Source organism: Xenopus laevis, chromosome 9_10S (genome assembly GCF_017654675.1).
Source record: "Xenopus laevis strain J_2021 chromosome 9_10S, Xenopus_laevis_v10.1, whole genome shotgun sequence".
NCBI lineage: Eukaryota > Metazoa > Chordata > Amphibia > Anura > Pipidae > Xenopus > Xenopus laevis.
In genome coordinates, this window is record NC_054388.1 from 85,607,005 (window position 1) to 85,625,609 (window position 18,605).

General features: G+C 35.8%; 1 protein-coding gene across 1 annotated transcript in view; it reads right to left on the bottom strand.

Annotated features, from left to right (window-relative positions):
- Window positions 1-18,605, bottom strand: part of LOC100126660 (glutamate receptor ionotropic, NMDA 2A-like) — a 271,249-nt gene that overhangs the window by 35,386 nt on the left and 217,258 nt on the right. Inside the window, exons 6-9 of the mRNA XM_018239071.2 lie at window positions 8,298-8,503; window positions 5,790-5,958; window positions 5,506-5,659; window positions 674-799 (exon numbers count right to left, since the gene is read on the bottom strand). Coding sequence (XP_018094560.2) covers window positions 674-799; window positions 5,506-5,659; window positions 5,790-5,958; window positions 8,298-8,503 — 655 coding nt within the window. The remainder of the gene's footprint in view (window positions 1-673; window positions 800-5,505; window positions 5,660-5,789; window positions 5,959-8,297; window positions 8,504-18,605) is intronic.

Below are 18,605 nucleotides of genomic sequence, written 5' to 3' on the forward strand. Positions count from 1 at the left end.
CACTGCAGCTATCACACATATACCACCACTGCAGCTAGTATAATTTCCTGATTCAGCATGGGAAAAACTTGCTATTAATATTGTGGGTCCTTTTACAGAAGCTCCTATAGACTACAGAATTGCTATAACCTTGATAGACTTGATAATTAATGTTATAAAAATTGTTGTAATAAACTTCAATCATATTAACAGTACATGTATCCATTAGTATTTTGGAATTAAGAAAAAAAATTCATGTAAATCGCAAAAGGTCTGCTTTAAAACTTTTTTTTTCGGATAGAAATTTTTCAGATAGAAATAATTTTTTTTAACCTTCATTAAATTACAGCAATTGAGCATTTAATAATGAAACAAGCATACCTACACTATTTGAGTTAAGCACAAGACTTTTGATTTATGTTTGCTAACTTGTTTTTACAAGAAGGTTTTTCTACAAACAGGAATTATTTGTAGGGCCTGGCTAAGAAAGTTAGGATGTTTAAATTACTTGTCCTGATTGAATTTATAAAATTATCAATAAAATGTTAATGAAAATGTTCTTCGGTTTAGAGAGAAAATAAGCAGCTTATAACAATGGAGGCCCAAGGGATAATGAAATATATAGTGAGCCTCCTTAAGGCTAGTACTTCTAATGTTCCATTAAATCACCAGGTTATCAAAATGTAAATCTTACCTTTCCCTTGTGCTAAGTTCCTGTTATATCCTACAGGACTAAAGTACTCAAATATGAAAACAGCCATTGCAGACACAAGGAGAAGCATCACAAACATCATCACCCAGACAGATGCACTAAATGGTTCTGCAGCAAGATGGAAACAGAAAAGAAAACAGACAATTCAATTACTTGACAGTTGAAAAGCACAAAAAAATCAATTATTCTACATCTCTTTTGGAAAAGAAATAAAAAACAAAAAAATAATTTTTATTGATCTTCTTACATTTTACAAATAGCTGAGCTAGGTTTTTTTTAATTAACTAATGTATTTTGAAAGAAAAAGATACCCTGTATATATATATATATATATATATACATACAGTAAGTAGGGTTAATTTTAGTTTCCTATACAGTTTCTGTAATAATATTGCCATAAATAATCCTGCACAGAGCATTATTATCTCTGTATCTGTATAGAGCTTTATCTACTGAAGTAAGAATTAATATCTTTTACACACAACATTTATATTGAACATCCACCCCCTATATGTAAGTTGTCCCTGTCTCTGAGGGTATATGTGCCCCAAAATAAAGTCCACTTAATAGGGAGACAGTAGATTTCTAAACATATCAATGCTCAGCTGATTTTAAAATGACCCCTGAAAGTCTCTGAAATTAGGTAGAAAAAATGGGATCAAGCTCTTTAAAGCTTGTAACCCATTGATCTAAGAAGCTACATGTCTGAACACACACGAGAGGCCGGTAATGAAAGCACCAGGTATGAGCCATACTGAACACACCAGAGCATAGTTTCAACTTCCCCCAAAGAAGACCAGAGCAGTAACATTTCATCAAGAATATAACATGTTTGTATGTATAACTTTATTAATAAAGCACTACAAGGATACACAGTGCTGTTCAATTTAACAGTATACAAAAGTACATACAGGGAAGACAAGTATTATAACAAATACAAAAAGTAATACAAAGACATTAAGTGTCATGTAGTATGAGACACAGTAGGAAGGAGGTCCCTGATGAGCTTTCAGTCTAAGTGGGTGGGCAGGAAGACCATGAACTCTGTTTTAGATAGGTTGAGACTGAGGTGCCATTGGTTCATCCAGGAGTAGATCACAAGGAGGCAATTTGTGATCTTGTTTTGAGCATAAATTGTTAGTAAAGGGGGGTCTAAATATATATCTATATGTCATTTGCATATAAGTCATATTTAAGACCAAATGGAGAAAGGTAGAGAAGAGAACCAGGGTGCAGCTTGATCACTTGTACCAAGAGAACACAGAATATAGAATATAGAATATAGAATGGTCAACATTATCAAAAGCTTAAGATAAGTCCAGGATAATGAGAAATGAGTAGTGTACTTTGGCCTTGGCAGTCTGGAAAAAGTGTTGTGGTTATTTTTAAGTGAACTATTGTAATCTTGCATAGCCTGGGACAGAACAGATTTGAGACAGGCCATATGAAATTTATATTGGAGGAAGTTGGCTTTAGTATTGGGATTTCCTCAGAATGTGCCCTGCAGATTGTGTGCAGGAGTGCAGAAATTGAGTCTAAGGGGCAGATTCACTAAAGGACTAAGTGGCTAAAACTAGCGACAATTCACCAGCGTTGCCACCCACAGGGACATTGCAAATTCACTTACAGACGCAGGCGCAAATTCACTAGCGAAATATACCGTTGATAACGTTCGTTCGCACTCTATCGCCAGGTGACTTATCTCACTGGGGGAAAGTGCGGATTTTACTGAATGTTTCCTCTTTTGCCAGGGTTGACTTCGCCACCTCAGACCAGGCGAAGTGATAAAAAAAAGCTAGATCTTCCTCTATCTTCTGTCACTTACATCATATCCTGTGTGCCTAAAATGCATTAAAGTTACAAAAACGCTAGTGACTTTTTGTTTTTTGAAGCGGGATTGCCTGCAAAAGTCCTAACAAACTTTAGGCTCATGTGTAGGGCATTATATAAATTCTCTTGTCTTTATTAAGGTTCCCTGGACATTTGTAATAAAAAGTGGCAACTTCAAGCATTTGCACCAACATTTATAAAAAAGACCTCCATACAACTATAAATTACCCGCCGTATGCAAATTGACCTAGTCGCAAGATCACTAGCGAATTTTCGCTAGGCACAAATAAACACCAGCGCATCTTCAATATGAAATGCTCGCACTGCGAAGTAACGCTAGTGAAAAGTTGCCAGCATTTGGCGACCCGGGCGCAACTTTGAATATTATTGAATTAGCATAGTAGTAGTGAATTTGCACCTGGTGAAGTGGTGCGATGTGTTAGAATCGGTCGCTGGCGACAATTCGCCTTTAGTGAATCTGCCCCTAAGAGGTTAGCAAGGGTCGGGAATTATGGGCATTGTGTCTGCCAGGGGGCATGAGCATTAGGGTAAGTACAAATTCAATATTATCTCTAAACTAGTAGTCTTGAAACAAAATATAAATGACATGCATTGATTCTGAAATTCTAGACTTTTTTATGTGTTTTTTCTAAGGAGAATTTTTTCCATAATTAAAACAAAAGGAATTTTTTTTCTCAAACCAGCAGAGGTATTAACTGGTGATTCATTATTTATGTGTGGGGGGGGGTAGCATTAAATCACTTTCCATCCAGGAAAAGGGTATAAATGTAGATTTACACAGACCTTGAGCTGAGGAATCCTAAAGGAATACCCAAAGTTAAAATTTTTAATAGCTGTTAAACACTTCTCTGACTCATTGCTAATTTTCCATATTAAAAGGGACCTTAAGAAACAGTTTCAAAGTCATTGCTGTTTTGTTTGTCAAGCAAAATATATTTTACTTACAGTATATAAATTATAAAGATATTGTTTCCTCCAGTCTTGTAAATCACAATCGCTGCAGCAGCAGTAGGCAGCTGCCATATTGTGAAAATCGTAGGGCAAGCTTTGCATAATCACATAATGTATAGCTAAAAACTATAGTAGAAAGACTGAAACTGCTAAATTTTAAATGAAAACTATATCCACAAACAATGTAGGTCTTTGTAAAAAATATAATGTATAAAACAGCTCATATGTAAAACCCTGCTTCATGTAAATAACCATTTTCATAAAAATATACTTTTTAGTAGGATGTGCCATTGGGTAATCCTAAATAGAACATTTTAAGAAATAAGGGCCACCCCCTGAGAAACTAAAAATTCACGGTGCCCACAAACAAACCAAACAAACCATAAATGTTAAGTCACATTACTATTGCTTCCACACTTTTTCCTGTTACAGTTAGAGCTGCCGTATTTCTGATCTCTTTCTGAGGCCACACAGAAAATATCATACAATAGGGCAGTGATCCCCAACCAGTAGCTCGTGAGCAACATGTTGCTCTCCAACCCCTTGGATGTTGCTCCCAGTGGCCTCAAAGCAGGTGCTTATTTTTGAATTCCAGGCTTGGAGGCAAATTTTGATTGTATAAAAACCAGGTGTACTGCCAAACAGAGCCTCAATGTAGGTTGACAATCCTCATAGGGGCTACTAAATGGCCAATCACAGCACTTATATGGCACCGAAGAACATTTTTCATGCTTGTGTTGCTCTCCAACTACTTTTACTTCTGAATGTTGCTCACGGGTTCAAAAGGTTGGGGATCCCTGCAATAGGGGCTTCAAGGAAAAGATGTGTAAGGGCAATATTTACTTAACTATATATTCCAGTTTGGTAAGATTCTTTAATATGTCACTTAATATGATATAAACTATCTGTTGCTTACGTACTCATTTTGGGGGTGTAGTTTTCCTTTAAGGGCCATAGTAAGCCTGAATATTGATATTGCTTGTTTTTTACTGGCACCAAATGCATGAGTAGTACTTGTATTATGTAGCTTTATCTATAGAGACTAATATTATGACTCTGTCTACTCAATATCAGTGATCAAAGTGTGTTTCTTTGCTTTAGGACTTGCTATTTATGATACATATGCTCTAACTTCAGAGTATCTTTGGACCCAATGAAAAAGCAAAAGAGAAATATTGCATAAAATGACTACAAGGTGTATGTTTCAAGCAAACAGAAAGGCAATAAAACACTGACAATCTTGTGTGTCTTCACTCAGTTCCACACAGGCTTTATAGTCACAAAACAAAGTGATATTTGCCCTTTGAGTTTTTTCTTTTTGCTTTGTTTGTGATAATGTACTATGTTGTAGAAACATTTTATGCTGAATACTCAATATGTCGAGTTGCCTTAGACTTAAGTCTACTAAATATTGAATATTTATTATTGATGAATAGTCTACAACAGTGACTCACAAATTGTGGGATCTAGCCTAAAGATCAATTGGAGGAAAATTTGGACAGAAAGTCTATTTGCTCTTATAGATAGTCTCAAAGCTTAGACTAAAGGTTACTTTGTGATGAACCCTTATTTGCAGTTGGCTAAATAGTACAACAGTCTAATATACTTATAACCTTTTTTTGAGAGCTAAGGGAAGCCTAGGGTCTTGAATTTACAAATTGTGTTTTCATTTCTCATCAAATAGGCAAGTATTAGTAAAGTAGTAGATCACAAACAATGGTGTATTAAGGACAGTCATTTATTGCATATCTATGGTTACATATATATGAAGAGCACGCAAATGGCAATTAATTATTCAAACAATTAGTTTATATAATTGCCAGAATTATAGTAACAATATAGTTATTCTCAGATAACACTTGTTCATTTTTCTTGCAGAAATAAGTATATAGCAGACATAATTTGCTGAGGATTTTGAAAGAAATCTATATGGCTGTTTTATTTTAATGACAATGAAAAGTACTTAAACAATCACGTGACCATTTAGCAGAATGTAAAGGAAAATAACTTACCTAAAAAAGCTGATGGAGAAACGGTGCCATTGCTACGTGATACCATAACACTAATTCCAGTTTCAACAAATGGAACTGAAAAATCAACTGCTACTGAACGCTCTTCATTGATTGTGAGTGAACCCACGGCCATAACAGCTCGTTTGTAAACCACCTAATTGAAGGATAAAAAATAGCAGGAAGAAAAAATGATAAATGTGTAATATATGGTACAATCCCCATTCCTTAAGCAATGGATATAGTATCAAGTTCTTACTAAAGAGCTTTTACCTAACAGAACTTACTTCACCAATCATTCCATTCCAAATATTCTTGATTTTTTTGCCATGCTTCCCATTAGTAACCAGGTAAAGGTCATAAGTGAATTTCACAGTCTTTGAAAGTTTCTTTAAAATATCTATACAGAATCCTTTGCAACATTTTTTCACTGATGTACCTTCAGTTGTTGAGTTACTGCAAGAGAGAAAAAACATTCTTAAGAATGTGATGCTGATAGTAAATAGGTATCAAAGGACTATAATAGTGCTTCTCAGACAAGCATAAGTGGAGGAAGGGAAGCTTTGACCATTTAGGCAGGCCAGAGGGAGCAACGGGTTAAGGCTTGGCTAGGAGTAGAAAGGGCAGAAGCAGTTTGGGCAGTATTCCTCCAGTCTGCATGATCAGCGAGGTGGGAACTACATCCCACCCTCCCGTCCTTGTGTAACGCAATCCTTGAAGTTTGGTGACTTGGCAAGAACTGTATGCTGTTATGGCAGCTGGGCAAGTGGGGGGTGCTTGCTAGAGTGGGGTAATGGACAGTAGTCCCCTATCTCTGGTGTGTGCTGGTGCCTCTCTGGGTAAGGGTCCTGGGAGGTAAGGTTCTGAGTGAGGTCATTCACTCCTACTTGCCCATCCAGGTGAAGTGATTTGGGTGGCTGACATGGTGGTGGCCCGTTTACTCGGTGTAGTAATTAGTTAAGCAAGCATTCCTGTTGGGTTGATATTATACTATAGTTACATGTTGTTTATATTGATGTGGTTAATAACTCTCCATCCTGGGCTCCAAGTGTCATTATTGTCATCATTATGTTATATACAGGGTTAAGTGGAAAGGGTAAGACCTGTGGCCTTAATGCTGCCCAGGTCATGATACACATCCCAAATTTGTAAAGTTATTTTGAACTGTTTTAAAGGAGAATTAAAGCTTAACTAAAAAAGTAGGCTAGAAATGTTTATGTTTTGGGCTTCTGTACCAGCCCAAGGCAACCACAGCCTCTGAAGATGCCCCAGTAGCTCCTCATCTTCTTTTCTGCTGATTCACTGCACATGCTCTGTGAGTTTAGGGACTGTTTCAAAATATACAATACACATAGAATATAAATGTCACAATTTAAGGCTGATTGGTAAATAATACAGATACAGTAATTACTACATGGCTGCACAGAAACCAGTGCAATTTGCATCAGAATTAAATAATCAGCCATGTAGCATCAGGTTATATTACAGACAAACCTCATTTTCTGCTTGATAACTTGTGAAGACCCCTAAGCTTAGTTTCGCAAGAGCTGTTCAGATCCCACTGAGACACTTTCCAAGATGGTGAACCCCTGTGACAAATTTGAAGTCCTGGATCATTGCTGCTATTGACAAGTTGAAACTTTAGGTTGGTGCAATAAGTTCAGTATATAAAGGATTCATTTTAGGGTTGAATTCTCCTTTAAAGTAACCCTAATGCACTCTAAAAATTACATCATTTTTTTCTCCCATAATTCAACCTCTATGTGCCAGGAATCATAAATTCTATGGAAATGACAGTACAAGTACTAGCATTTTGCTGTCTGTTGTCTGGCATATCATGTGCAAAAAATCCACTCGAATGAAAACCTGCTATTAATTCAACACTTATTTTTTATATTTTGCTTACTTGAGCCTAGGCCTTTAGGCCACGATACAGTCCATTCTTGAGGATTTTGAGAAATAGCAATACTTATGATTTCAAATCCCTTACTGGCTTGTGTTGCTTTCATTTTAATGAAAGGATTTTGCTGTAAAGTTGTTGTTTACTTTTAAATTAATTGTTAATAGGCAAACAGTGATATTCTTTTTTTCTCAATGTTAAATGGTCTTCATTTTGTATTTGTTGTGGTTTTAGAGTGATTTAGATTAAAGCAGTAAATGCTTAATAAATGTGTCAATGTGTGATACAAATCAAACTGCTGGGTATTCATTATAATTATAATTTTCCATTTCAGTTTTTTAACAATTTGCCCCTAGACAGACACAGTAAATATAGGTGGAATTTGATTTTGGTAATTTAAGCTGGGGAGGGCTTTTTATCAAAAAGTTGAATACAACTGATTAATTCAACTCAAAATTTTACCAAACTGGAATGTCTGCTTATTTATCTAAAAAAAATAATGTAAAAAATATTAATAAAAACAACTTTAATGCAACAAATTCTACTCATGATTTTTAATGTTTTTTTTTTTTTTTAAATTGAAAAATTTCAAAAATTCAAAAAACTCAAATAGAAAAAAACTCATTCTGCTTAGGACAACTACCATTGACTTCTATGTAAACTTGCAAGCTTTAGATTTTGAAGTTTTACAGAACATTCAAATTTTGGAAACCCTAATTCAAATTCATGAGTTTTAGCACACAAAAATTCCATCACATAATGTAAGATATATAATAACATTGGGTTACATGCTGATGAAAGAATACTTTCTAAATTATATATAGTGGTCAGTCAGGAGAGAGTTGTTGCATTTAATAAAGTCAGCATCTAAAAAAGAAACAAAAAAAATACTTACTTTAACCGGAAATACTTTCTACATGGCACAGTATTTCTCACGCATGTTCCTGTCAGGTAGTCAACATTTTCAACAATCACAAACGGAGCTTCTTCTAAAGTGACAATGCTTAAATGGTTGTCATCGGGGTCAGTGTCCGCAGAAGCTGTAATCCTGGGCCAGACGGGATACTTCATGTTTAAGCTTTTGTTCTCCCATTTCCCCACCTGTTATATGAAATTATTGAAGATGTATTTTATTATGTTAATATTTAGCATTTTATTGTCACTTGAATGAATTTAGAAAGTATGATAGTTTGAATGCAGGACTTGTAGGACTTGTTGAATCTAAACTCAAACCATGTTAACGGTTGATGCAGTTTTGCTGTTTTTTTTTTTATCCTGTATTATTTTGCTTTGTAATATAATTCGATTTACCCCATACATTTTTATGGAAATATGTAGAATCGCACAGACCTAGTCATTCTAGAGAGATGGTAATTGGTATGTCTTAGTATGTCATTATCTTTAAAAGTTATTGCTAGTGGATGGAAAGTGACCGATGTCATGTTTTATCACTTATAACAGGTACCAGCTCTATTCAAAAGAATCTATTCCATAATGGTGATTACTTGTCTTTATCTTTATGTTACCTCAATCATAAAGCTACTAAACATATCATTATTTTAGTTTCCTATCAATGGAGTAGGAATAAACAACTCTGTGTAAAATATATATGTATACATTATATCCAGCTCCAAGGAAAACCGATCAATCTATAACAGGCATTATCTACCCAAGGGATATGTGTACATTGCTCTTTCAAAGCCAGTTATGAATTGTAACACAATGCATTGTAAATCCTATGAGAGAAAGTCATTCGCTTTCAGTGCAATGTTTATGGTTCTAAAAGAAACCCATAAGAAAAATAGAAAGAAATAATGAAAACAGAGTACAAGTTCATTATGAATAGAGAAGAGCAGTCATGAAAGGTTTGACTAGAATTGCAATATTACAAATGTAAGTTGCATGTTTTTATTATCAGGATACTTCCTGGCATGTTTTATTTTTATTTTTTAACTCAGTTTAGGATTCGTTGTTTATCATCTGGAAGTTAGAGAATGTATGTGGACCACAATTATACAGTATGTGAACCAAAATGCCACTTATATATTTTGCAAATTGAAAACTCTGCCCACCTTTGCTACTTGATGTTCAAATTATCTGTAAAAAGTTTTAAGCACCTACCGCAAGAAAAATTAGGCACCCTTAGCCAGACCTAGGAGCAAATTTTTTTCCATTATTAGGATTTCAGTCTTGAAGTCATATTTGTGAAGGCAAAGGTTTGGGATGCAGAAACCTAACAGGCCAATACATAAGAAATGTACTGTAAATATGTTCTGTGTATTCATTATTTTTCAACTAAAGTCAGTATAACAGCAAAAAGCCATTGCCTATTGCCCTTGTCCTAATTTAAAAAATAAAAAAGCAATTATTTTTAATGAAAAGAATAGGAAGAGCACATCAACAGCATCATTTATTAATTTATTTATTTATTTATTTCTGTTTATATTGTTCTTTGAAGTAGGATGCTATATATGTAGTTTTTAGTTCTTTTGTTACAAGTACCAATATAATATTATGATAGGCTATCTATATAAGCGTTTCTCTGCTTGGTGAAGATATTTTATAGCAGTTATTGTTGCAGCTGGAGAATTGAGTGCATCTACTGCTGTAATTATCAAGTGGATACAGTTTAATATGTGAGTTATCTAATTGGTCACCCTCATCTTCATTTGCTGCAGAGGCCCTTGAACTTAACTTTTAACCAAAATAAAGTATAAGGCTAAAAAAACACATGTACTTACATGTACTGTTAAAAGACAAGAATTTGCAGAGCATTATGCTGCAAGCAGCTGCACATACAGTACTGCATTTTCCAATGAGTTGTGTAAACTAATTTAGTTGGTTGTCAAAATGTATTTATAGATGAAATTTTATTCTTTTACTGGTAAAAGAATGAGCACAAAAATACTCTAACTGCTTTCTCCAAGTGGCAAATACAAAATGTGATTGCTAATCCTGAACACGATACATTGTCTTTAAGAAATATTTAAGAATTACTTCCAAAACAACTGTGGAGCTGGCAAATGTTTCTACTTTACTGTATGAACAGTGCCCCCTGCTGACCAAATGGCAACATTTAAGTTCTCCGTTCCAATAGAAAGATCCAATATCAACTGCTACAGGTTTGCAGCACTCTTTTTACATTTAAGCACATTTCTACTCTGTTGAAATTGTTGCTATATTCTAAATATAAGTTGCTTCCTAAAATACAAGATTGGAACTTATTTGTCCAGAATGCTTGGGTTCTGGGATTCTCCAGATAAGGGATCTTTCTGCATTTTGGATCACCATACCTCAAGGCTGTTAATAATTATTTTGCCACCAATATGGAATCATGTAGTTTAGTTACCATCAAGTACAAGGTACAGTTTTTATTTTTACACTGGACTGTTCCTTTAAAAACTGAAATTATTTGCTTAAAATTAACTCTGTGGGAGTGGCAGTGCAGTTTTTTGCTGATAGGAGCACCGGGCCGGGGAGTGAGGTAAGTAAATACAATCACTTGGGGGTGCCTAACTTTTGGCACACCCAAGTAAAGAGGGGGTATATTTGCTGTTTCTCAGTTTCCCACACAAAAAGAGTCTCTGGCCAACAGGTGCAACTTTATATATTTCTCCAACTCAAGCACACCTTTCATTTGCAGTTTCATACTCTTTCCCCTCCAGTTGCCACAGAAGCTCTAGAGGATACCCTCAGCTAAACGCCTATCTAAACTCTATAGAGGGATTATGGTAACATTCAAGACACCTTTGACTAATCTTACCTCCTTTGAACACAGAGAATTCCAGGACTCAAATATTATAAATGGGAGGAAGCCATAGACAATACTAATAACTTCCTAATATCACATCCACAGTATAAATTCATCTACCAAACCTACACAATGCCCCTTAAGTTTAAGAAATGTGTTGGCATCATAAAATAGAAAACACTGAGGACATTCCTTTCATTTTTAGAAATGTATCATAGAATGGCAAATTTGTTTAAAAACTAATTGCAATTATGTTTTTGCTGTAAGTTGTGACTATTTTCAGGTTCAATATTATGCCACCTAAAACCTGCCAAGATACCATCAAAGTTAGTGGTAAGTGTATCATGCAAGACAGCTGATAATTAAGTTTTGAGTTTTACACGATTTACCCTCCTGCACTTAGGACAAGAAGAGTACAAGCATTAAAGGAAAACTATACCCCCAAAATGAATACTTAAGCAACAGATAGTTTATATCAAATTGAATGACATATTAAAGAATCTTACCAAACTGGAATATATATTTACATAAATATTGCCCTTTTACATCTCTTGCCTTCAACCACCATTTCGTGACTCTATCTGTGCTGCCTCAGAGATCACCTGACCAGTAATACTACAACACTAACTGTAACAGGAAGAAGTGAGGAAGCAAAAGGCAGAACTGTCTGTTAATTGGCTCATGTGACCTTACATGTGGTTTGTATGTGTGCACAGTGAATCTTACAATCTCAGGGGGCGGCCCTTATTTTTTAAAATGGCAATTTTCTATTTATGATTACCCAATGGCACATACTACTAAAAAAGTATATTATTATGATAATGGTTCATTTACATGAAGCAGGGTTTTACACATGAGCTGTTTTAATAGAGACCTACATTGTTTGGGGGGTATAGTTTTCCTTTAAACGTTAGGGGTGCATTGTGAAAGGCAACCCAATGTCAACATGTCAAAAAAGGATTGTATCCCCTGTCATCCCTCTAGTACTGGAGAAGCAAAGGGGCCAAAAGGACCAACTGTCTGAATCTACATCACTCATTTGTGTATAAAATAAGAATAGCTTGGAGTCAGTTGTTTTAGACAGAAAAATATGGCAGCACAATATAAGGATTTGCATGTAAACATATGCATTAAAAGGGAACAATGAACCATCTAGCTAATAATGTTGAACTATTTCAATTAGATATTATTAGTGTGTAATTTAAAGGCTTTCAAATGACGGAGGGATTCTACATTCAAAAATAATTTCTTGCTAAATCTAATCAAGCAATCTTTTCATGACAAATGGCCCTCTAATCTGTGAAGGAGAATTACCTGGTTGTTGTGAAGAACAACCCAATGACAGCTCCTATTTGCATGAATTCAAATGCAGATATAAGTAACCTTGGTCACTATAACCAATATACAGTACTGAAAATGAGCATATAGAGAAAATGAAATCATTGTTAATCCTAATTATAAAACCGGCACCTTGAAATTCAAGGGAACCAAGATAAAGCAGTAAAAATAGTTTGGCTTTTGCTAAAAGTGTTAAAAAATGTGATTTGCAATGAGAAATAATGTTGAGGAGGAGTTTTCAAGATTTCAAGATTTTTGGACATCATACTAGCATTATGAAATACATGGGACCACATCAGAGATCAGAAATATGTAGGTTCAAAATAGCAGTATATTTTCAAAACGGATTACATACGTATCCTCAAGGGTTAGAATATGCTTTGAAGTTAATGCCTTTTTAAGAATTCTCAGAAATCTCTCTTGTTAGGCTAATCTCTTTCATGCATTTGGGCAAAAACACATTTTTTTGCCAGTAGGTTATACAGTAAGTAAAAAACATTTTATGTCATGCAGTAAATGTACAGTATGTACTCAGAGATTTGCATGTGCATAAATTTGCATGGGATTTCCTTGGACCATATGCCCCCTTTTAATTAAATATTAGTCATATACAAGCTGAATTCATTCATATTCAGTAATGAAATTGCAGCCAAGGAATGGGTGATATGCCTGGGGGGTGATGGTTGCCAAGGGGATACCTGTGAAGAAAAAAAGAACAAATTAGTAGCCTACATTTAGGGAGGTCCCACCAGATCAAGTCCATGCCTCAGGTACTACTGTCTAAGAAGGCAGGGAGGTGGGGGTCTCTGCTGAGCTCAGGCAGGAGGAGAGGCCGGGAAGTCCATCACTATGCAAATATACCAAGCTACAGCCAAGCTACTACCATCGATAACATTTTCCCTTTTTCCACACAGAGCCATTTGTGAGGACATTCACTTTATAAAACTTTGTTATACAGTCAACATGTGCTTTGCTACTTAGATAGACAGGACTAGAGTTACCCCTTGTGCAGATTTTTTATTGTATTAGATGTCTGATTGCATATAATTTCACATATCTAGTAGTGATAAATTGAAGCATCTGAATTTCATCCAAGTAGCTTTTTTCCAAGTAGTATTAGTAGGCTATTAAAGTCACCAAATCACTAGTTTGCTTGAACTTATTCTTTCAGGTGACAACTACATTTTATTGGGAAAGGTGTTACATTTTCGAGTTACTTGATTGAAAGAGTGAATTGCACTGAAACTGTGGGATTATAGATGTTCAACAAACATCAATACAGACTTCAGGGCAGACAGCAAACAAGTTAAACTAAAAGGCCCAGAGTTAAAACAAGGAAGGGGACGTACCCATGGTCCAAAGACCATACAAACAGACAGGAGAACAAATAGCAATACTTAGCTGGTTCTTATGAAACATAGCTTGACTGCGAGTGCAGTTGAGTCCTTTAAACAACATCTTGGCACAAGTGGCACTACCCCAGCATGAACAGACTGAACAAATACCTGCAGATGGGGATTCTGTACACGGATACTTTCCCTCAGGAACCAAGGTCCTAAACAAGGCCTTTCTCCTGAAATGGGGCCTGATGGGACGCTTGAATCAAAATCCCTGTGCTACACCAATGAGCTGAAACAAAGTATAATTTGCCAGGCACTATGGGGCTGACAATACAGCTGGTCAAAGTGCAATCCAGAAAAGCAAAATGTTGTATGTTTATAAGGTTTTATAAGGTCTGAAATAGATAAACAAACAATATAAGAATATCTAAAAAAAACTTTGTACCAGTGATACACTATTTCATATGCACAACCTTATTCATTAATAATAATTCATTGTGTTTTTTATCAGAGGGAACACAGCATTAACTGCAGTATGCTTCAAGATGAAATAATGGCTACTATAAAGTTCAGTAATGTGTGACCACCTGAGACTTTTTCTTCTTTAAAAAAAAGAGGGTGAGAGTAAACTAAACAACAAGCTTCTCATAACTGCACACAAGTATCCCAGTGAGACTATTGGACACAAGTGTGTAATTCCAGTTAGCAGATTGCTTATCTGAGCCAGCTGGTGTCTCCCTTAAGAAATGTCTGTGATGACACATTTCTTCAATCTACCATTATGCTTTCTGTGGGAATTAAATGAGTATGACAACAGAAAGATAGACAGCCGTTTAAAAGCTCTAGAAGGAAATTCATGGTGGTAAATTGCAGTTGCAGGGTGGAGCTGATGACAGAGAATTACTCTTTCTTATTACTTATTTTCTTTCTGCAGAAAAATAAGCTCTGCCAATCGTAATAATGATCTTGTCTGGGCTCAGACATTGCACTTCCTTTTTATTGTATACATTTACTTATAGAACTATTATTCAGTTAGTTTCATTCATTTGATTTCATGTGTATCTGTTCCATCACATAAGCACACCTTTCTAAGAATTAACGCTTGGGGGCACATTTATATAGCTCGAGTGAAGGAATAGAAGAAAAAATACTTCAAATTTTGAATGTTTTTTTTGGCTACTTCGACCATCGAAATGGCTACTTTCGACCTTCGACTACGACTTCGACTTCGAATCGAACGATTCGAACTAAAAATCATTCGACTATTCGACCATTCAACAATCCAAGTACTATATCTTTAAAAAAAACTTCGACCAACTACTTCACCACCTAAAACCTACCGAACATCAATCTTAGCCTATGGGGAAGGTCCCCATGGGCTTTCTAACAAATTTCTGATCGAAGGAAAATCGTTTGATCGATGGATTAAAATCCTTTCGAATCATTCGATTGAAGAATTTAATCGTTTGATCGAACGATTTTTCCTTTGATCGTTCGATCGCAGGAAATACGGTAAATCCTTCGACTTTGATATTCAAGGTCGAAGGATTTTACTTAGACGGTTGAATATCGAGGGTTAATTAACCCTCGATATTCGACCATTAGTAAATGTGCCCCTTGGATTAGTACAGCACATTCTAGTGAAGGTCTTAGCGGGCAAAATAATAATTGTTCACTTGACCAATGTTTGTTTTTATACATAAAAGCACTATATTGCCCTTGATACTGAGTGTCATTGTTTTTTGTTACAAAAACATAACTTTCTCATTTAAAGAGGCCACAAACATTTCTGCATTAAGCTTATGAATAGTATGAAAGATGTAGTTACCATCTAGTTGAGTTTATTATAAAAAAAATTAACTTTAAATGTATATATGTGAAATACACAAATTAATTATATTGTTCTGGGCTCATAGAGGCACTATAGGCCTCATTTACAATGACATGGCAATGTGAACTGTGAAAAAAAAAAGATAGAAATCCCCCATTTTTATGTACTTTGTAGTTGTACACTGCATTGGCATGCACAAAGGCCTCTCCCTCCTCTAAGGTATTGGAATGGCAGGAGGCGCAGTTGCATCAGGGCCCTAAGGTAGGCTGTAGGAACAAGGCTGAGCTGCTTCTCCTGACACTGCTCACTTTCCTTTCTCTTCCACTAATCCTACACTTGTGCCCCTGGGAATTGAAAAAGACTCCTTATATGTATATGATAATATATATATATATTTATGCACACCAATGCTTGCAAGACTTGGGCTTATCAGTGTTTAGGCCAATACTTGTTATGACCAAATAATGCAAGTTTATATGAGTGTATAATTCCTTGCATAAACATGAATATTATTAGCATGGCTTTGTATCATCAGCAAGAGACAGTATCTACAAAGCCACTTATCAAGGTGATTTCCAAAATATCTTAAAAAGTAAAGTGGCCAAAGCACAAACATGAGGAACTGCAAACAGAAAATGTTATCACCGGTCTGCAATTTCATCCAGTTCCAGTAAGCTACAAGAAAAAATATTTTAGTAATTGAAATAAATTAAAGCTTATGAAAGCTTTCTTGCTATGTAATACAAAACTACAAGATCACAGACTCTTGGAAGAAATGGAGAATTGCATTAATATGGAAAGCGTCGTTGCATTCCATTCTGGTTGAGCAGGGGGAGCATGAAGCAAAGTGTAAAAATATAGTTACTGTATTTGTGTTTGTTTTTTGTATTTTGCACCCTTCTCCACCATATTTAACTAAGGACCCTAGCATTCTGGCTATGCAAGGGTCTACTAGGAGGTTCTAAAATATGTAACAAGGCAACATTTAACATTTTCATACCCTATTAGTTTAAATATTAGCATATGGGCTCTACACACAGTAGTCTTACAGTACACTACAAATCTCTCTGACCTCCCCACGTATTTCAGTATTTTGGGGTCTCATAACCACACATTAAATTAAGCTGCAGCTACAGCCATTGCATTAGTCAAATAGCCCCCAAAATGAGCTTGGGCTGAAGATTGCAAACTGTCCCACTCTTCCTTGTTCAGACTCCAATCTTTCCAACAGACATGGGGTCCCCAATCTTTTTTTACCTGTGAGCAACATTTAGATGTAAATAAAACTGGGGAGTAATGGAGGCATGACCAATGTTTCTGAGTGTATCAAAATAATTAGTGTTAGTCCTTAGTCAATTGGTAGCCCCTATGTGGACTGGCAGGATAGAGGAGGCTCCGTTTAGCAGTACATCTGGTTTTATGCAATAAAACTTTCCTCCAAGCCAGGAATTAAAAAATAAGTACCTGTTTTGACAACACTAAGAGCAACATCCAAGGGGTTGATGAACAACATGTTGCTCATGAGCCGTTGGTTGGGGTTCACTGCAATAGACCATAACCACATGGATTTGTTGAATAGTATTACATTAATTGGGTGAAAAAATTATTTCCTACTAGTAATTTTTCAAATGTAAAATATCAATAAAATATAAATAAATACAGAACACAGTGGCAGGAATGTAAAGTCCTGAAATTATAAAGTCCTGAAATTTGCAGTGGTATCACTGCATCATGAATACCAGGACTAAGGGAGATGTTATATGAGTGCCCCAAGTGGTAGGTAGTAAAGGAAGAACTCCAGGAGGACATGCAGATGGGTGACATATTTGTGTCTGAAACAGGCAAGGTTTTAGTATTCGCATAAACCAAAAACGTGCAATAAACCACATGAATAAAGTGCATTAAGTAGAGGGACATTATTTTTGAAGAGAAAGATTGTCTATGAAGGAATTCAGGGATGGAGTTGCACAGGTAAGGAGATACAAGACAGAAAGGTTTAAGGCGGTGTAAATTGGTGAAGCTACCAAGCAGTGGTTCTGAAAGGAACAGAGAAGTTGGCCAGTAATTTATGGAGGCACAAAAGAAGAGATTTAGTGAGGTGCAGAGGAAAGAAGGGATTGAAAATCCTCAGAGGGAGCATATATGTTATTTTTTGCCAAACAAATTGTCATGAGGATGATGATGAAGAGGAGGAGGATTTCAGCATTGGAGGGGACTGATCTTTCTCAGATGAGTGGAGGGTGATTGACTGAGGCCAGGGAGAAGCCAGTTAGTAGCAAGTTACAGTAGACTTGGCAGATAGGATGGGGAGCATAGATGAGTATCTTCTGTTGCTTGTGAAGGGAAGTATTGTAGCACTACTGCATATACAGAACTGATCATTTTTTAACCGTGGTGGTAATATAGCCAGGGAAGAAGAGGTAAAAAAAAAGCTTCCTCCAAAGAGATAATGGGCAGGATTAATGAGCATGCCATGCCAATGATGCTTCTTGTTACCAGGCTGACTTGGCAGTGATTTAAGGAGTTTTTTTCAGCTGAGGACAAAGCATAGTAGGTATTATTGAACCTACAGTTCAATGGGGCAACCTTACACCTACCTTCAATTTGATCATGTCTCTCTACAGCTCTGTAGCAAAGGCCAATGGTCAATACCGTCCCAAAAGAACCCCTCCCAAAATCATGCCTTCAAGTGTTTATCTTTTAGTTATGGATAGACATGAGATTGCTAGGAATTGTTTCAAAGGTTTGTACATCATTTATTCGTTTTACAACATTTTAAATAATTCAACTCCCAACAAGCAGAGCAGAGTTAAAAGCTCTTAAAAAACTTTTATTTCTTTGTGTTTTTACCTGACTTCAAGTCTGAGAATTCTTGTTTTGCAAACAACTCAGGAGCAGTCAATCAACCTCAAAGGACAATTCCTTAAGGCATCAAAATACTGT